The following is a 21,183-nucleotide window of genomic DNA, read 5'->3' as shown; positions in this document are numbered from 1 at the left end:
CAGCGTCCAGTAAGAATTCCGGCGATTCTCGACTTCAATTGAAAGATATTAGCTCGCCAGTAGGTGACCGTTGTGTGTTAGGCGTGCGTTTGAGTTTGTCTCCGGCTGCTGAGAGCAGCGATGGAATGGTTAGTTAGTCAGGAGGTGATCGTTCGGGCAACATTCAGCCCAGCCAGTGTCACGCATGGCAAAATACACGGTTAAAATACACATGTTCACCCTATTGAGACCAGTTGTTATGGTGGAAACTTTGGCCGCTTTGCGGGACGGGAAAATATCATCAGATCGGAATGAAATTTTGCACAGAACCTTGTACCATAGTATCGACAAGAATTCCGACCCGGCCCGACGAATCCGACAAACTTTTTTTTTTGCCATGAAAATGTGGACCACCCTACTGTTCCTGTTATGTTGTCTGTCTCCATATGTTGCTGCACTGTTGTATCACAATCTGCAATTGCACCGCATTAAGATGCTATTTAGTATTAGCCTTATGCTCGTGGACAAAAAGTTTGTTTTAAGTACACCAAGTGCAATCTTTGGTTTATGTTTAATTTGACTGTGAACTTTAACTGGGAGAGGCAATAATCATCTTGAAGCCTCTTCTTTTTTTTTTTTAACTGTTCACCATTTTCCAAAATGTGTCTTATTTTGAAATTAGGTGGTGTTGAGTTCACTGCCACCATACAGCACCCGTATCGCAAGTATGCACTTGCAAGTCAAAGCAAAAGGACAAAAGAATCACCCAACAGCGGCTGTTTTTTTCTTTCTTTTTCGAAAAACTCGCCAATTGGGTCACTCGTATCTCAGGGCACCACTGTGCAAAAGTAGAGATTTCTTATCAATGTCAGTGCTCCAGCAGCCTCATCTCTCAAACCTTCAGGGATGACCTGTCTGTTCAATTAAAACCAATACAGGATCTGGATGACACAGCACACTACACTGACACTGCCCATACTTGCTGTCGAGATTCTGTTTAGGAACTTATCTTATCTTTATTCCCTGAACGACAATCTCATTCCTGCCTCATCCATGTATTTTGCTTTGCAGCCGAGCCCTTCATCCTCCAGCCTGAGCTCGATACGTTCCAACTCCTCCCAAATTATAAACTCTGCTCCCTCGAGTGCCAGAGGTATGTAACTGTATCTGGTTGGAAATGCTTCTTTGCGATAGCCTCGCATGATGTGGTCGTGTATTGTATGACAGTCACTGTGGAAATAAATAACAATAATCCTGTTTCCTTATGCATGAACTGTATACTGAACAGACACTACATACATTTACTGTGTACCTTTTCATCACTTCAATTATTTCCCTATGGAATAACGCTTATCTACCGTGGTTCTTTTTATAAAAGCATATTGCTGCCACAACAGGGAAAAAAAAGACTTATGACATCACTGATCATGATAAATTTGACTTCCGTGTTCGGCAAAGCAAAGTAAAGCAATTTTTTTTTTTTTTTTGGTTCAGGTCACTCAAGTGTTTGTGCCTTCTTCTCAAACACTTGAGGGCCTATTTTCGTAGACTGCTGCCCGTGTCGTCGGCGTAATAACTGGCGCAACTTTATTTTAGTGTCAGGACAGGTCCAATCTAGCATTTTTGGGGCCGTTTTGCACCTCATTGGGCGTTCCGGCACACAGAGCTGCCGCGACCCCCGACACACCTGCTAATTTGGTCACAGAAAGTAGACTACGCTCGGCGCAATTCCATTTTCGTACTAGAGCAGGTCTAGTTTAGCGTGTGTGAATTTGGTAGCCCGTGCTGCGCATCACTAGGTGTTCTGGAAACGAGGTTGTTTTCTATGACACGGCCTCCGGCACAGATTTGGTTTCAAAAGGTAGACGAGAGTTTAGCCTAACAAAAAGCAGGTCTAACTCAAAGTGTCGGTAGTATAATGCGATTTATCCAGCGAGTCTATTTCTGTTTCCACAATTTGTACTCGGGCGTTCTGTACTCTGACCTTTTTGATTTGAATCCAAATGAGAGATGCCGCTAGGATTGGCCGGGAAAAGGCTACTTCCATCCCACAACGGCGCACAACGGCGCAAATGTGTCATGTCTAGCAAAACACCAAAAGAAAGAAAACGCCACCCATGCTCACAGTTAGATTGCACTTTTTGCTAGACTTGTGCTGGGAACAAAAATAGGCCCCTTGGCCTTATTTTTTCACAGTACTTTAGAGTTATGCAGCTATGTGGCAGCAATACACTTACGTCCCCTTCACATTTTACATGTACCGATTCTTCCCGTCACAGGCTCGCCCTCCTTGCCTGACAAGGCCAAACACAACAGGGAAGTGATGATCCTGCTGCCATCCCATCGTGAAAGGGCGAACAATTCCATGTACTACAACATGGCAGAAAACGGACAGGTAAGCTGGAATGTGTCCAGATCATGTGAGAGACAATCATTTTGCTGACCATTTCCGAAACCAGCACAGCCTCTGACACTGTATTTGTCATCTTGTCCAGAATAACCAGGTGCAGCGTGCCTTACTGCAACAAGTTAGCCCCTGCAAACCGTGTGCAGATCCTCACATGACGCTGCCGGAGAAAGGTGCACCACAAACCTCGTGAAATATTTCATTTGTGTTATTTGCAAGCATGATCACCCTTTTCTTTTGCCTGCAGTGTTTCCGAATGCTACCAACAGCTGGAACCTGGATGGAGAGAACAGGGACCAGGTGTCCTACATGCCAACTTCTTCTGGAGGTATAATTATGCCCCCCGTCCCTCCTCGATCTTTCCCACCAGGTAATGTCCTGTTTACAGCACGTTTTGCACAGCCCTTTTTTCATGATATAGAGCATGAGTCAACATGCGGTTGCCAACTCCTGATTTGGGGCCAGATGCTTGGCTGTATGAACCCGAAAATAGAAAATCAACATGGTTGTGCTTTAAAAAAAGAAGCTTTGTCATCCATGATATTTTTTTTTTTCTAGGACACTTCCTGATGCACTGCGATGCATTTAACTCCCAGAACAGTGATCCTCCACCTGCCCTGCCTGTGCGTTCACTTCGAAAGGTACAAACGTGGGAGGGGGATTATGATATTGAGGTGTAATTATATATACAGGGTGGGCCATAATTTTCAATACATTTCATCTTGGGCAGCCTTTTTCAATTATATCATGTGCCGAATATGATTACCATTGTTTTGAAATCAGTTATGTGTTTTTCACTGTTGATGAATTTGCAGAAGCACATTTGAAGATATGCTTGTCATAGCGTTGGTGATAACTGGATTATTGGATGGATCCAGTCAGACCTTCTGGAGTAAATGAATAACGAAAATCACATTCACATTTTTATGAGGTTTTTGTGGCTTTATTTATTGATTTATTTTTACATTATACAAGGTCAAAGTTTCGACGCGATTTGTCTTGTTCTCATTTTGACATCACGAAAAAAGTTGCCTTTAATATCAACTTTATGGTTAGAAGGTTTTCTTCATCCCCTTGCGTTCACTTGCTCGACACATGCCCATTTGTCATCTGCCACAACACCCTTTTCATCTCCAGTGGCAACATCCTAATCAATGCACTTCTCAAATCAGTTTTTGTCACAACGATGAAGGCATGGCGGCTCTCCATGCAGGTTGAGTTGTTCTTCACGCGTTCTGTAACAAGTTCTGTTTGTCCCTGGTCTCCCTCCAGTCACCCCTCCACCCAATTCCCGGTTCCCCCACCAGCCCTCAGTCAGCTTTGGGGGGCAGTAACTCCACCCTGTCCGGCAGCGCCAGCAGCGGCGTTTCATCCCTGAGCGAGAGTAACTTCAGCGGCCAGTATCCCGATCCCGGCCCCATCAGGAATGACGCCTTGGAGCCGCTGCCCAGCCACCTGTGGTCGCCTCCCGACGAGTACCTGGCCTCTTCCTACCTGCACATTCACTACGGCACGGCAGAGATGGACTCGGTGGACCCGGTCCGCCCATTCCACTACCGCAGCCCCACCTCGCACCCTCACTCCCACCCTCACACTCACGCTCACGCTCACGCTCACTCTGGGCTGGACGGCCACTCCCACGGGCCGGCCGCTCACCATCACCCACCCACCCACGGTCCTCATCACATCCCTTATCGCAGGCCTCAGCCCCCGGCCATCCCGCCCAAGCCCTACCTGAGGGAGGGCTGCATCCCGGAAGAGGACCTGCAGCCTCAGCCCATTCCGCTGCCCCGCAGGATCTTCCACTCCCCCCACGGCCACAGGGATGAGCAGGGCAAGCACGCCTGGGAGCAATGCATCAGTGAGGAGCACGAGGAGACGCAGTGATCCCAAAAGGGGTCTTCCCTTCATGTGCACTGAGTGGAAGTCCGGCAGGAGAGGATGGTCCCTTGCTGCATTTTCCATTCAGTGCGCGTGAGGGCGACGGTGGTGCGCGCCGCACATTTTGGCCGCCCCGGCGTGTTTAAAATAGAAAATGAGCCACCGACTCAGAGGCCAGAAAAAAGATCTTGATTGTACACAGTTGTACAAGTTGTCTGTGAGCATGTTTTCCATTTGAGAATAATTTGACAGCCGTTTTGTGAAGTCTAGCGACCATGATCACGCCTGTGCCGGATGAACTCACAACGCAGTGTCAGGTGGTTGTTATTCACAGTGATGTGACTTCTTCTGCTTTCAACGCTTCACATACAGCAATTGTTGTTTTGATAAATTTGCTACACGCTCGTGTTTTCAAAAGGCTTCATATGTCCACTCCACTGTTAAGTGCTCCTTAATAGTGTCTCATGACTGGAATGACGCGCTCTTTTCCGTGTCACGGCTAAGACGTTGAACGGGTTGCGAAGGTCGGACCGCCATCTCAAGGGACTGACTATTCTCCATCCGTACCATGCGTATGGAAACCCACGTGAATGTATTCCAGATGATCTACTTGTACAGCAAACCTCAAATTGCAGGCCTGATTCTTCAGATTATTTTTTGGATTTGAGGCTTTGTTGAGGACCTAAAGCGATGGAGTGTGGAGTGACAGGCTGTCTGGAACGAGTCACTCCCCAAAAGCGTCATGTTCTCCGTGAATGAAGGCTGCAAGGACTCTTCACTTCACACCTTTCTCTGTCACGCTTTCTGCTCCCCTCTCCTTAACCGTATCAGATCCTGTTAAGCAGTGAGGGCTAAACCTGGATGATGACACTGTCAAGCCCCCGACCCACTCAGAAAGTGTTGGAATCGCCTACTTGCCTTAAGTGCAGTCACATACAGTTTGACCTCTCATCTGAACTGGAAGCTCTTCTTTGTGTTCACTCCCTTGTGGAAAAATGGACCCACTTTGTGATGTTTTTCTTTTTTTGCTTTGGTTTCAGGTTGTGGTGTAGAGCCGATTATTTCTTTATCCTATCTGCGACTCTTCTCCTCGTGGCCTGTGACGTGAATACGAGTGATGTGTTTCAGGCGGAGAGCGGGCGTTATTTGTTTCAATGCGGTGGCTGGGAAGGTGATGTTGAGGTGTTTTTTTTTCTTCTTCATCCCTTGGTTTTTAATTTGGCAGGCGGAGGCTTTGTCTTACTGTATATCACATTTCCAGCTGACTAGACGACATCTATTTTTGTATGTGAGATCATCAGTGGTGTGAGCTTATTTGCAAAGGGCCCCGTACCGCACGCGTTGCTGTACTGTATGGAAATGAGCCTGTGGTAAGAGAGAAACACCATGCGAGTATCGACGGAAGAAGAGAACTACACCATGAGTCAAAACTCAAAACTACCGGAACGATTACAATTTTCCAGTGTAAATTCTGTTCCTGTACATACCGCGGTATTGTGAGATATTTTTGAGAATTAATGCAGACACCCCCGAAAAAGGTTTATCGTGGTTTTGTGTATATACATGTACTCCAGAGATCAATGTAATTGATAACTATCTATAATCGGTGTTTGAAAAAGGAAGAATTCATTAGACTGTGGCCGTCTCCACCCTTCTTGACTATGAGTCTCATATAAATAATTTATACACTTTTCAATGTGCTTTCCTGTACATATGGTGTTAGCATGATCGGACAGTGTTTGGTTGTAAAAGTGGTTTTCCTACTCCCATAACTGCTGTGGTATGGAATTCATTAACGATGCCAAACAATAAAGACAATCTTTTATCAGCATCCCCAACTGGCACCCCCTTTGTCTTTGCACGGCTAAGCGAAGTAGCCTGACCTCACCAGTAGGCGGCGGTATGAGTATTCAAGTCCTTGTTCAAATACTTTTGAGCTCCTGAAACGGGAGGTACTCTGCATAATGGCTGTAATTCATATCCTTTTGAAGAATTAAACCTGAAAGTCTGTCCTTCAATCAAACATTGTTGGTTGTTATTTCAAGCCCGTTGTGGTGGTGTATGAAGTCGTGATCAAAACCTGATGTTGTCTGTACCTCTGACATCCCCCCCCCCAGGATGCACGTCATAAAATGAGTCGTGGCGATTACGATCTGCTTTCGAACGCAATCAGTGTGTCTGTACATTGGTTGCATCTTGCTTCTCCAGTTGCGAGTAAAAAAAAAAAAAAACTAACACTGGGAATAATCACCTCTGTGTGCACCACGTGTCCCTAAATGTGCAATCCTGCCCTTCTGTTAGATTGATGGAACAGAGGTGTGGTTTGCGTAGTTAAGAGTGCAGCCAGATCATTCCACGTTTGGAGGAAAATGTCAGCACCAATATTTTTGCAAAAACTGACCATGTCCTTTATTTATGTTGTCTGTAAAGCCGGTGGGGAGTAAACCAACCTAAAATTTCAGCTATCCTGCTCAACCAGCAATGTTACACTTTTGGGGTATTTTGTTTGTCATATCTCATATTTTGCTATATTCAACTACTAAATATGCTCAGGCACAGCGTGATGAATTTCATTTTTTAACATGATAAATTCGAGTTCATCCCTTTTGTCCGCCAGAGGCAGTGCCTTCCAGCACAGAATAATTTATAGGGGGCGGCCGTGGCTCGGAGGTAGAGCGGGTCGTCCACGAACAGCAGGGTCCAGTTTTCAAATCCCAGTCTGTCCGAGTCACATGTTGTTGTGTCCTTGTGTGAGACACGTCACCCACCGAGGCTCCGGTGCCATTCTCACTGGTGTGCAGCTGGGTGTGAGTGTTTGGTGGTGGTCGAAGAGGTCATAAGGTGCACACTGGCAGCCAGGCTTCCGTCAGCCTGCACCAGGGCAGCTGTGACTACAGACAAACTTTACCACCACAAGAGTGTGAATGTGCGAGTGCCTGAATAATGTCTCCATTGTTAGCTTAGAGTGTCCATTGTCCACAAAAGCACCATACAAATCTGATGCCTTATTATTATTATTTCTAACACCAGTGAAGTAACAAAGAATCGCAAACACAAACCTCACAAAGAAGCCTTCAAAGGCCACACCTACCGGGATGAAGATCGGCGACATCCACAGTATAAAATCTGGAGAAAGCGCCAAGCGTCGACAAGGAATAAGTAGCACAGATGCCTTGCAAGGATACCCGCCTCAGAGCGGCCCATGACATGGCAACAGCAGTGTGTTGAGAATCCTTCTGATTATTGTCAGGTCTCATAATTCATCTCAAAGTACGCAGCTTGCCATTAAGAATGGATTTGGTCACGATATGGGGGAAACCAGTGGATGCTGACATTCTTGTAATATTTTAAAATTTGAAACATGGCCAACAAAACGGGTTACGAATGAAGATATTTACACCAATGGCTACCATCTTTTTCGTGCCCACAGACCAAATAAAGGTGTTGTGTATTGTGCTGGTACTTTGGTCAAATCCAAATGTTGTGCTACGTTTGCTTTGCCTAAATTGATTCGCAAACAACCGAAATTCTTGCCAGTGAATGAAAACATTTCAGAAGATAGTCTGTAGTTGCTTGTTTTTACAGTCAATCTGCAGAGCAGTAGCAGTCTTTGATGAAACCTATGTGGACACATCGTCACACCTACACTGTTTGGTCCACTTGAAACAGAGCAGGGTTTGTTTCCCAAGCTGAGCAAAGGACTTCTCTAAATCAGGGGTCACCAACTCTGGTCCTCGGGGGCCCCTATTCTGCATGTTTTGATATTTCCCTTCTCCAACACACCTGATTCAAATGATCAGCTCACCAGCAAGCTCTGCTGACGCCTGATAACCATCCTGAAGGGAATTTGAATCAATGTTGGAGAAGGGAAATATCATGCAAAAATAGGGGCCTCTGAGGACCGCAGTTGGTGAACCCTGGCCTAAATGATTACACACTTGTTTTAACAGGCGATCTGAAGTGGGACTGGCTCAAGCCGCTATGTGATGATTGGAAACGTTTTTGTGACTCCACCTGATTCAGTTGAGAAAGTGTTCTCCACTGCATCCTGAACATAAAGGCGAGTTTAAGTACATCAAACACGTCAGGAAAAAAAGACTTTTAATACATGTAACAATGCTAATAAATAAAGATTAAACGAGTGCACAATCAAAATAAAATCCAACAAAATGAATGAAACACTGAACAGTCAAGTACAGTACCTTAAAAAGAAAATCCCCCCAGACATTTACACATTTTTTTTGAAAAACTTCCAGAGGCAAACATAGACATTGTATAAAAGCATCATACAGTCGCGTATTTTCTCATTGGAGTATAACTTACAAATTATTGAAGGATAAATACTTATGGCTGACCTCCGACGTGAGACACACATGCAAAAATGTGTTTCGACATGTGTCTCTCAGATGAGCTTCAAGCCCTTGTACACGTTTGAAAAGATCAATAACAGTGAAGTGACGACGACGGCAGCCCATCTATTGACGTGAAACTCACATTTGACTTTTATATCTGTAAATGATTTTGAAAAGCTTTATTCCGTTGGTCTCTTCTCTGTTGGTGCATTGCAGAATCAAAGTCAAGGGCATGTCTGCCGAGGGATATGGCTACATCAGGCGATTGCGGGAAGAACACTCCACATCATCGGTCCTTCCGTCGGCTCCACGTGGTGTCATCAGTAGGGGGCAAACTTCTGTCTCTCTGGCTTTTTGATGCAGTTGGCTGAGGAGATTTTGGCCGTGTAGGCCGCCAGAGTGGTGTGGGACGGCGCCGCCGTCACCGCCACGGCCGGGGCGGGGCTGGACAGAGTCAGAAAGGGGACGGACTTCATCCCCAACAGGCCCGAGAGGGGCATGGCGCCGTACGGGGCGCCCAGGACATGAGCCGAGGTCAAGGCGCCCACGGTGGCCAAGGTGGGAGCGGGCGAGGCGGCCTGGGACGCCGGCTGGGTGAAGGCCATATTGAGGTCAACGGGAGTCGCCATGGTGGAAGCCTGCGCTGTGGATTTGGCCGTTTCTAAACTGCGAGGGCAGACGGGAGCGTGCACAGTCAAAGAGACAGGACAGGGAATTATTCGGTTGCTCCAACACAGACACATAAGCCGGGTACACACACAAAGACAACTGGGCTGTTGTTGTCCAAACTTGACATTTTTTTTTCAGTTGTCAATCCAAAATGAATCTTCTGAATCTAAAAGAGGAGAATACTGAAGAATATTCCAGCATATATTCAACATGTCCATTCAACAGATGCTGATCCCATTCGAGGCACGAGCCCAAGTCTGAACCATGCATTTGCCCCCCTGGTGGTTGGTGACTACTAGTTCAGAAGGCGCTCGATTACATATGCAGCAGAGTCTGCATTTTAAATGTAAATGGCATTAACGATCAGGTTCATTTAATCACGGCAATTGTGTCATTGGATGAATTGTGCAGCCCTGTAGTTGGTAGTGCTGAATAACATGACGGCTCCAAAGTCCAGTTTGTTCTTTGCACTCCAGTTTTTCTCCATTCTTTCCGCATTGCAATGAAATGCCTTGAATCAGTTTCAGCCTCCCAAAAAATTGAAATGTTCGTGATGTGATTTTAAGGAGAAAAATGCCATTATAATCCTATCATTTATAAAAACACAGTTTTGATCACACTTTTTCCTTCACTTGTGCACTACTTGGCCAGCTGGGGGCAGTGTAAGACAGACAAACGGATAAACAGCACTGCACGAGACTAGAGGCTAAGCTCTTCTCTCAACTTCTCAGTAGGGCAGTAAAATGTGTTGTTTCTCGCAGAGGATAAAGAATATATCATGTTAGTATTGTTATAGGGTGTGTCTACTTGTGTTAAAATATTTCTCGCTTCGAGGGTAACAGCACCAACATGTAGATGCTAATTGTTAGCCCGTGTGCCTATGGAGCTTCCCATTGCATGTTAAAATTCAGGTAGTGAAGGCTGTGTGGTTACTTTAAATAGAAAAGAAAACTGTTTAAACAGACTTGAGCTCTGACAAGTAAAGTATCCCCTTCAAAATAAAAAAAAATAATAAAAAAAGATCAGAGATGTTTTAAACAAATATTTTTTTTATGCTTTGGATGGTAACCAGACATATGGGTGGGCGGGCTGTAAATCCTGGCAGATTTTGCACACTGTGTCCATTTCAAACTCAGGGAATGCTCAAGATTTGTTTTTTCTCTCTTTCAAAGTGGGAGAGAGGCGTGCGAGAGTGCCAGCATCACCCCATCAGTGTTCATTCGTTGGTCGGGAAATTGTGGGAAAATGCATTTATAATCCTGGTATACACGCACACACGCACACACGCGCACACACACACACACACACACACACACACACACACACACACACACACACACACACACACACACGCACACACACTCCACTCACACACACACACAACATGCCTTACCTTATTGAAGGCTTTTGTTCAAGTGCCAAACCCTTTTTTCTTTTTTTACTTTTTTGTTCCTACCATACAAAAAAAAGCCAACCTCATTTTCATTACAGCAATCTGGAGTCTCACTGGATTTATCAGGTGAAACAATTTCCTTATTAACCCTCCCAAGCACCCTGTAACCTGATAACATGATTAGCTGCCCACCGTAGTAACCACTGTCCCTGAAAGGGTTAATATGAAATATTAATCATAAATATTAATGTCATATACAAATATTTCTTCTGTACAGAAGTGTATTGTTGTCACCCCCCCCCCCATGTGATCGGCTTAAATATATTAAATAAATACGTTTCTCTTCTTAACGTGGTAAATTTCATGCCTTTATGTGATAAATTTCATGTTTTAGCATGATAAGTTTGACCTCATTTGGTCAAATGAAACAAAGCAATTTCTTTGGTTCAGGTCACTGGCGGTGCCCTCTATAGATGTGCAGGTTTTCTTTTTACAATCAAATCTTTTAAAACACTTTTACCGAGGAGCATAGTAAACCTTTACGAGGAAAATTTAACATTGACCTTTTTTTCTACAGAACAATTTATGTGATCTCATTGATGATCATTAGTTGACTAACTGGAAAACGGAGTCATGTCCATGTGAGCTACATACTAAATATTTCATTGCTTCAAAACACAGCTCAGTGCTTCTGCTCTTTCCCCGGGGGTCAATTACCGGTCATGCAAGGACGTAGGTCATTATCACTTATGACTACATAGTGACCTTTGACCCTTGTAACGGGATGCATCCCCCCAGACTTACTCTGTGATTCATTCGATTACACGCTTGCCCTTACCAGGACGTAATGAGGTACTGGGCCAAGTTGATGCTGACTGGGGTTCCCGTGATGGTGACATGGCGGTCACTTGTCCCGTCCAGCTGGCTGCCAATCTTGATCTGGGCCCCCGACACCTGCCTGATCTCGTTGATTTTAGTGCCCTGACGGCCAATGATGGAACCGATCAGCTGAGAGAGAAGAGAGCGACGGTGAGACAGAGCGCTCACGTGCTGCAAAGATGGATGATTCGGTGGATAACAGGGGGGGAGGATTGGCAAGGAGGACATGAGTATAATTGTAAATGATCCCATTGTTTGTTGGGTGTAATGGCAGCAATGATTTAAAAAAAAGAAAGAAATACAGTGAATAATTATGAGGAAAATAGCACTCTATATTGTACTTTATAATTACAGAGAATAAAAAAAATAATTGAACAGTTCGCGCGTCATGATTATTTTATTGCAGCTGCTTCAACTAAATATGACAGTCATGCAGAACTGCTCGAAGTGACTTGGTGAGATGCAGCAATGTCAGTCAATTTTCAGAGGGTAAAGAATATATGCTTGGGAATATTGCTATGTTGTCTGATCATTGTTTGCCCTGATCACAGGGTTGGACCTGGGAGCCGACAGATTAATCGGCTGCCTGATTTAATCGATTTACTGTTACTGAAGTCGCTTTTTTTGAAGTAAATATCTGTCAAATTGCTGTTTTTTTTTTTTTTTGTCAAGTGGGTGGAATTGAGCACACTGCCACCATACAGCCCTCGTATCTGAAATCCGACCGATGACGGCTCACATTTTTAAAAACTGGAATTGGGTCAGTTGTATTCTAGGTCCGCGATGGTCTCGCAAGCACTGTTATAAATCCTCAAAATAATAACGTGCCCCAAATACATACAGTATGGGATGTGCCTCCGTGGTGGACAAAGCAGACGGACACCTAAAAATGCAACGAATCCCAGCTGGAAACTATCATCATGAATCAAATTGGCAGACATCAGGAAAACCACTTCAACTATTGCAATAACATGGTTTGTCCTCAAGTGAGTTGCTCATCCATCCATCCATCATGAATGTCAAAAGCATTTTTTTTTTTTACCCTTGCGGGACCTGGCTTAATTGCCTTTGAGTGTGCACAGGCCAAAGAGAAGACAGAAGGCACATTTGCCTCTCATTAATCTGAGTGGCTAAAAGCTTATTGATTTCTCTGAGTGGCGGCGACTTCCCAAACAAATCACTTCCCAAATGAACGTCAGTGAGACGCATCTCCACACTAATGGAAAACATGATGGAAGAAACAACTCAAATATCTATTAGACGTTTCCCAGACAGCTGGAGACTGGAATCGTGTCGACTTCCAAAACACGTGCGCATGTGCCGTGTTTCAGCCAAAGTGGAGCCCGGCTTACTCCCAACAATAGACATTGGACAGAGGGTGGGTATCAGCTCAAGTGCAGAGTGCCAGAGCTCAGTGGCAGCTATATAGCAGGATGGGGGGTTGGGGCGGAGACATTGATGGAGTACTTGAAATATGTGTGTGTGTGTGTGTGTGTGTGTGTGTGTGTGTGTGTGTGTGTGTGTGTGTGTGTGTGTGTGTGTGTGTGTTGGCAGCTTAGCGGCGCCTGACGCATAGGCCGAAATACACAAACACACGCGCCGCCCATGCCGCGCTTGTTCCTGCGTTTGCCATTCCTTTCGAGAGAGGTAAGCAGCCTGTCGGGCAAAGACCGATTTGTCACACGGCGGTCCGCTCGCTCCGTCTGTCTGGCTATTCTTGGCTCGGGGGGTAGAGAGGGACGCAGACCATAGGCTGCCTAAAAAGAGTAACTCTGGAGACAATGGCCAGCACGGAGCCCAAATCGCAGATAACACCTCCACCCACTGAGATTCGCAATCTTCTCTGGCCTTTCACGACAGCTGTCAATAGACGCCAGCTGTCAGCAGGTTTGGTGCAAATGACAGTGGCATTCCTTGGAAAAGCACAAGAGCGGGGATGGGCAACAGGCGGCACAGGCCCTTTTGATTCTTTTTTTTTTTTTTTTTACTGTCACAGACTACTGTTTTTTTTGTACTACCCGTGTTCACAATTAAATCGCACACCACTGCCTGCATCCTCACAACCCTAGTTGTGTATCAGAGAACAGCGAGGGTAGATCAAGAAAATATTGTTTTTCAGGATAAAGCAGAAAATAAATTTTAAGTGCACTGAATCTAAATGCAAGCCTATCTGCCTAGTTTGCTTCGAGACACCATTAGCCATGAAAGAAGTCACCATTTCAACACTGATCTCAAAAGTACACAAACGACAGTGATTTATTTTTTTCCTCCCAGGAACCGCTGACAGTTCGTTTGAAGTGCATGAGCACGAGTTACTAAATTTACTCCACCAGAAACTAGGATATATTCAACGCTTAATGGTGTTACAAAAATGTATATGATGGGTTGGAGAAGTGGCCGTTGCGACAGATGGCGGACTCACCATGCAGACGGACACATTGGGGATGAACTTTACTGCCCTTGACTACACGGTGTTCACACAGCCCGCCTAATAATTGGGGGATTTTGAATTACATGTAGGACAAACACTATAGAATTAAATAATCTCAAAATCTTCAAGTGAGTTGATTTTTGAAAGCATGCACAAATGTCGTCATTGCAATTAATGTTGGTTTGCTGTTCAGCAGTTTTGTGCCATCTCTGAATAATAATTTTTTGCAAGAGAGCACTTTGCACAAGGGGAATAAAAAACACAGTTCATGGTTACTCTTTGTTGACTTCAAAGCCTTTGAGGATTTTTTAGAATATGCATTTGAGCCTTAAAACATATGAAGCTAGTCTTCCATACATTGATTTGATCAACCATCCGACATATGCACATACTGGAGGGTATTTTGTTCTTATTTAATTTTATACACCTGGTTGAGGAGGGTGCACTATGATGCGGTGCCCCGGTAGCGCTGATGAAAAATTGTGGCTCCCTCCATCATTCAAGTTGCCTAGCCCTACACAAGCGTGTACACAATGCTCGCTGCAAGCGTATTGCTGCTGTATACAGTGTGTCATCCACTTCCTGCTGAGCTAGTCATTGGAGGGGAGGCAGGAAGAAGGATACGATGGCAGAGCCTGAGCAGCCGTTTCTCTTCTGGCTGTACTCTGTACTCTTTGCAGTGTTTAAACACGCTATCCTTTTCACCGTGTGTTAGCACTTTCTCGGTGCATCAGTGTTCATTGCACGGAGCAAATTGTGCGTGATGGGAGTGGGGGTTAATGGAACAATGGAAACTTACAGCTGTTCCTGTCACATAGAGAACTGATATCCCTCATTCCACTGATGCACTGTCTCACTCCCTGTGAGGGTTTGTTCAAGGAAAAAAAAAACACCCTTCAGAGTATTTTAGAAATGTGGCTGACGGTCTGAAGGCTTGCGACTGTACTCTACACAACAGTGCAAGCTGCAATCATCAATCTAGCGCTTGTTTTTCCTCCGCTCCTTGAGACGGTGAGCAAAATGAGTTTTTCCTTTATAAACAGGTGGAAGGTTCAAAAGGCGCAGTCTAGAATTTACTGGGCTTTTCGAGGGCAAACTGTAGGTAGCAAAACAGGAGCGACTTGAGGTACAAGTTTCATTTCTTCTATCATCACTTATATCTTAAAACACTCTCTCAAATGAGGCTTTCCCATTGGGATGAATGAAGATGCCATTAATTCTTTCCAGCCCCCCTTCAATCCCAAAACATTTGATGAGGCAAAGGAGCACTCCATGTTATTGTACTTTATCAAATCAATTTAATATTAATAAGACCCAATTAAATGGAATAAAAAAGAATTCAGCATTTTTTGTCACACTGCATTTGGTGTGCCATTCTTGGTCATCTGCAGACAGTATGAGGCAGGCCGAGGATATACAGTACACCAATTGAGGCATTACTTATGAATCCCACTAAGCAGTCCTGCCTGAATACAACAGCCATTCATATTACAGCATGGCGTGTCCTTCCTAATACTTCCTACGACTAATAATGTTTCATTAAATCCTCTCAACTCCTCTCTCAGCTCATCAGTACAGAACTAACGTCAGTCGTTCTCCGCACAGGGTAAAGACTATCCCGCATAAGTGTGATGACTGTTATTGTCTGTCGATATGTTCTTGCAGCACCGCTTGTGTTCGGTCCAGTGCTTAAATGGTTAAAACACTGCAACATAGATGCTATTTATGTCAGCATTAAGCTTGTCGTCTGACAGCTGGTTATTTTTATCATGTTTGTTCATTATTTGACCGACTGCTGCTTATTGTTAAGTGTGTTTGGTTGAGTTCACTGCAGGTTTCCATATTAACTGTGGGCCATAAGCCGGGGGCATGAAGTGACCACTCACTGACACTGGCCCAACCAGGAGTGTACAAAAATCAACACGTTTTCTGGTTTTTTAATGGTTAATATTCAGTATTTTTTTTCTCATGTTAGGAAGGACTAAAGGCCAGAAAATGTCAAATTTTCAATATTAAAATCGATTTTATACAATAAAAAGAAAATATCACATGCAAAAATGAATATTAAAAATAATCACTGAATTTGATGAATTGTATAATGAATATAGCAGGCTAGTGCCAGTTCTGGCACGGCCACCACAGTGGCCACTAACGTCCTGCGACAATACAGCGCTCAGACCTCAAATCTGTGCTTACAAGTCAAAGCAAAAAATTTGGTCCCCCCACAAAAAAAAAAAAAAAAAAAAAAAAAAAAAAAAAAAAAAAAAAAAAGTCTGATTTCCAAAACGACTTGTAAGTTGAGTCTCTTGTGTCTCAATTTTGGAGTGGTTCAAATTCTGTCTGTCAACTTGGGATGGAAGCTTAATGTCCTTATAAAATGAAAATACTGTACATGTCTTGTATTGATCCACCACAGGGTAGTAAAGTGTTGTCAACAGCCCTGCCAATTTTGATTGACAGAAAAAAAAAATAGTACAGTGGTCCCTATGAGATGTTCATGGTAAAAGCTTTCAAGCTTTAAATTAGAATTCCTTTTTTTTTTGGTTCGTTTTACTTTGACTTGCATGCACAAGCTCTCAATTTGAGCGCTAGATTGTAGCCGTGACATGCATACTTCACAAAAAGCATCACTTTGGGAGATGCCATAAAGTATACTTCAAAAAAGGATTATAGATGTTTACTGCCACTCTCAGATGAAAGTTACTCTCAAATTAAACATAAAACAAAGTGAATTACACATCTGAAACAACCGCATAGCCTCCGCAACCTGAATGCTAACGTTCAATTGGAAGCTCCTAACATTTAGAATCTATGTGGCGGTATTAGCATCGGACATCTGAAAAACAAATGGTACCTCAACACGTAAACAGACCAAATCCCAATATTCCCTGGTGTATATTCTTTATCCTTTTGGAACAATGACTAATATTATTGCCGTCCTGAGAAGCTGAGAGAGGAGCTGCACCTTCATGACAATATATCCACATGTCTGTTTTATACTGCCCACAGGTGGCAAAAGGGCGCACACCAGAATGAGCAGCGTGTGCGACAAACATTGTGTAATTCTTTTTAATTAGATGTCATAGGGCTGGGGGAAAAAAAATTCCCTGGGTGATCAATGGAATACTCGATTGGATAATACATTCCCCAAAAAATATATAAGACAGAACCAAATATTATGTCATTACGTTATTGTATGTTTTCATAAAGTGCAGTGTAAAGTACAATTTTCCCATTAAAAAAACACATCCCTCACAAAGATGCAATACAACAACATGCAGTCGTTGGTGTCAGCAATAGCTGTTTTGTAAACTATAATACAGGATATTAAATCAGATAAAAACAAAACTCCTGGAATTGTCAAAATCGAAAATATATTTAATTGCTTTTCTTTGTGACCATACCTGCAAATTAATCAAATATGTCAACATATTCTTCTCGGTGGGGGTGAAGTGAGCTGTAATTTAGAGCTAAATGCAAATAATCGCTAATTCTTCACTTAAGATATCCCCAATGACCTCCCAGTTCGCATCTACCCAAAAGTAAACTCTTACCCTTTGAAGCTACTTATTTGTGACCCAATTTCCAAAGACTTTTTCCCTCCGTGAGCTGGAGCGAGCTTGCGGCAGAGGAAAGTCAGAGAAAGATGCGGCAACACAATGGTGGGTTTGATCCTTTCATGGGATTAAGCCAAATGTAAAGAAACCAAGCAGACTCCTCCTTTAATCTTTTATCAACATTTTGTTACCAAGACGATGGGTTTCTTCTCACGCTCGATGTTGTAGTAGGTTAGCATTACATTCACAAAGTGAGATTTCCTTTTGTTATTTTTTAACATTTATTTTTAGAATAAATGATGATGAAGTGAATCAAAGGGCTGCGATTTGTGCGCTCAGATTGGCTAACCAAAGAGGGAAAGGATGTTGGTCTGCTTCCTTATTGGCTGTTTTGACAGCAGACAGCTTCTAAGTAGGTCAGGGAACATGAGAGGATTTACACGACACTCGCGGGAGCCACTGGAAGACACTGCAATGCAGCCCAGACAGTCACGCAAAAGGATCCGTATCAGATCAAATCCCTTTAACCTTGGGTTAAGCTGAGGTTAAAATAATGAGCGGAATTAGCGAGGAACCTCGGTGCTGAGGAACCATCTCTTTTCAAGTCACATCAGTACGCAGGGGGTAGCGGAGTCGTGTTTTCTGGCCAAATATGAAGTCATAACACCAAGATCAATCAGACAAAGAAAAGGTTCACTTACATCATTGGGAATAAGGAGCTCCTGAGACGTCTGAGTGTTTGCGTCCATCCCTGACGAGAGAATGCATGAGGATCAAACTCCAATTGTCTAAATCCTCTGATTTCAGCCTCTCAAAAGTCACGATTCTGATTTCTGTAGTCCTTCGTGACAGCAGCCTAACTATCTTTGTGTTTAATCGAAAGAGACATTTGCAAGCAACCGCTTTTACTTTGACATTTTCCCTATTTTCTGTCGTGTAACAGAGCAAACCAGGAACTGAATCATGAGCACTTCATGGAAATCAATAATTGTCACTTTAAAGGGATACTTTACTAATTCCCACCACTGTCAGCAGGAAAAAGTTACTATCTTGTCTATCATGACTTTAATATCTTAATTATTTTTCACCATCAGAAATGCATTTTGCCACTTGCTGCGGACTGAAAATGACATCACATGTGCTCAGGGCTCAAGTAACGACCAATCGCGGCTGAGTTTGCGAACGTCACATGAGCCGTCTGTGACTGGTTGTTATCTGCTGAGCAACTGTGACGTCATTTTCAGTCCACAGCAAGTGGCAAAATGCATTTCTAATGGTGTGAACTGTACGTGAAAAATAATGACGTGTTCAAATTCATTCAAGACAAAATGTAAATGTGTACTGCTGAAAAGAGCAAAATAAGTCAAGTATCCCTTTTTTTGTGTGACAAAAATAACCATTCTTTGCAGTCACAAAATAACACGTCTCAAATTTACATGTAAACCTGAAGCAGGCTCAGATGTGAGTGAATATGAAACTCTCCCTTTGAATCAGAAGCCAAGAAGTAGCTCTCAATTTGGAAAAACCCGTGTTTTTCAAATTGAGAAAAACACGAGTGAATCCATCACTCCCCTTGGAGTGATACTGCTTCATTGTTGTGTCGTTGGTGTCGCTATAACCTCAAATCCACAACAATAATCTGACAATAAACAGCAATCGGGGGACAAATATTTTGCACTGAAATGAATTGATTGAAAATAATCCATCATTTCAATCCGACAACAAAATCGGATCAATTATATTTTATTATTGCATTGTTTTAATGCCGCAGTTCTATCTGCCTCCAAGCGGCCACTGGCAGATTGTAAAATCCCATCTCATTATTTGTATATTAGGGTGAGATTCCCATTGAAATGATTACTTCAGTCGTTTGAACACAGTTTTGAAAAGCAAAGAGATAGTTGCTCGGCGATGCTGTGGTCCATACCAGGGATGATCGTTGTAGCGGGCTGAGCCACCGGATTGAGGCTTTGCTGCATGGACAGTTGATGGAGTTTGGCCAACTGCAAGTGGAGTACGGTGAGCATTAGAAGGTGTCCACCCTTTAACGGTGGTTTCCACTCAGCGTATTGTATCCACTCACCTCCGAGTGTGGAATGCCATATTGGTTTTGCAAAGTGTAGGCCTGCAAGAGAGCATCATCCTGCATTAAATAGATTGCAGCAATAAAAGGCAGCAGGCGGGCAATGACTGTGCACTCTTACTGGAAGAGCCTCACCGCTCAACACGCCCATCGCAACAAACTGGTGTTTTTCCGACCTGAGATTTTGCACCCTTTACACTACATTTCCATGAGACATTTCAAACGCCACAAAAAACTACATTTAGCATGCTTCTCATCCGCCATCGCGTTGTGCTTCACACATTTTAGTGTGCTTCACCCACTTTCTTCAATGGGCTTTTCTGAGAGCCATCTTTGAAAGATTTAGCTTGTGATGTTCAAAGACTGTTAGTTGAGCTGTACATGAGAAAAGGTGCAATCATGTTGGCATTTAGCTCACGTGGTTTATTTTATGGTTGTTGCTGTTGGTGCATGGATGGAAAGTCAAAATGACAGAACCTTTGTAACGCAGTGTGTGGCAAAGTTCTATTGTTGTGGTGCACTTGCAGTGTCAGAAGAAGGATGGTCATCATTGAGCAATTCATATCTTTTTAAACCTGTCAGTCAGCCGATCCACGTCATGCATTTTAGTTTTGAAATAGTCCAAATGTTTGGAACTGTAGTTGACAAAAAAACAAAGGTAATAAAAAAAAACAAAACAAAACAGCAAAACAGTTTGCGAGAGTCTAGAAAGAAAACATGACAATATCCATCCACTGCAGCACAACATTTTGGCCACTTGCACAGTAAAATACAGTATCAGCAAATAACGCAATCAAATTTGCAAAGATAATAACGTTCACTTTTGAATGGCACAAAAAGAGAGGCATGCATTTAACTACAGTGGTGCTTTGAGATATGAGTTTAATTTTTTCCTGGACCATGCCTGTAACTCCAAACACTTGAATCTCAAAGCATCCCTCCCCATTCAAATGAATGGGAATTACATTAATCTGTTCCAGTGTCTCCAACCCCCCCCCCCCAAAAAAAAAACCCCAATGTGTAATGTGTTTTTTTTTCATTGGGAAAACGTGTTCTATATGATTAGATTCCATAAAAAACATCCAGTGATTATATATGTGTGTATTGACAAAATAACAGCACTCATAGTCATCTATTCTTCATCCTCTGCAAAGAATGACTAATGTTAGTGTCGTACTGATGAGCTGAGAGTAGTTGAGACATCGAAATTAACAGTACAATCATCTGCATGTCTTGTATTGCCCCAGGTGGCCAAGGCGAGCACACCAGAAAGAGCAGCACAATGGATATTCAACTGATGTAGATGTGAGACAATTTTTTTTTTAAATTTTTTTATGTTATGTTGTTACTGTGCTCCAATTTTATGTAATTCTATTACAAACTACATCAATTTGTCTTTTTTTTGGGCAGTGGGAAGGCTGGAACGGATTATTGGCATTTCCATTCATTTCAATGGGCAAAGATGACTTGCGAAATGAGTGTTTTGAGAACAAATCAAATGCGTATCTCAAGGCACCATTGTCAACAACTTGATTTATTTATCGTATTATAC

General features: G+C 43.3%; 2 protein-coding genes across 7 annotated transcripts in view; one reads left to right on the top strand and one right to left on the bottom strand.

Moving 5' to 3' along the window:
* Positions 1-6,100, top strand: part of LOC109515009 (dedicator of cytokinesis protein 3) — a 69,489-nt gene extending 63,389 nt beyond the window's left edge. For 4 of the 5 annotated variants that reach the window (XM_019868540.1, XM_019868538.1, XM_019868537.1 and 1 more), the window contains 6 exons: positions 1,051-1,132; positions 2,259-2,374; positions 2,475-2,559; positions 2,634-2,756; positions 2,945-3,027; positions 3,659-6,100. In XM_019868540.1, the coding sequence (XP_019724099.1) occupies positions 1,051-1,132; positions 2,259-2,374; positions 2,475-2,559; positions 2,634-2,756; positions 2,945-3,027; positions 3,659-4,273 (1,104 nt within the window). In that variant the 3' untranslated portion in view covers positions 4,274-6,100. The remainder of the gene's footprint in view (positions 1-1,050; positions 1,133-2,258; positions 2,375-2,474; positions 2,560-2,633; positions 2,757-2,944; positions 3,028-3,658) is intronic. The other variant, XM_019868539.1, reaches the window with a different exon arrangement.
* A 1,873-nt stretch (positions 6,101-7,973) lies between these two features.
* The window catches only part of pcbp4 (poly(rC) binding protein 4), a 59,521-nt gene continuing 46,311 nt past the window's right edge, over positions 7,974-21,183 (bottom strand). Inside the window, exons 10-14 of one of the 2 annotated variants that reach the window (XM_019868591.1) lie at positions 19,632-19,673; positions 19,476-19,551; positions 18,250-18,299; positions 11,520-11,731; positions 7,974-9,285 (exon numbers count right to left, since the gene is read on the bottom strand). In XM_019868591.1, the coding sequence (XP_019724150.1) occupies positions 8,940-9,285; positions 11,520-11,731; positions 18,250-18,299; positions 19,476-19,551; positions 19,632-19,673 (726 nt within the window). In that variant the 3' untranslated portion in view covers positions 7,974-8,939. The remainder of the gene's footprint in view (positions 9,286-11,519; positions 11,732-18,249; positions 18,300-19,475; positions 19,552-19,631; positions 19,674-21,183) is intronic. The other variant, XM_019868592.1, reaches the window with a different exon arrangement.

This window comes from Hippocampus comes, unplaced genomic scaffold (genome assembly GCF_001891065.2).
Source record: "Hippocampus comes isolate QL1 unplaced genomic scaffold, H_comes_QL1_v1.1 scaffold41, whole genome shotgun sequence".
Lineage (NCBI taxonomy): Eukaryota > Metazoa > Chordata > Actinopteri > Syngnathiformes > Syngnathidae > Hippocampus > Hippocampus comes.
This window is presented reverse-complemented; position numbering and strand designations above follow the sequence as displayed.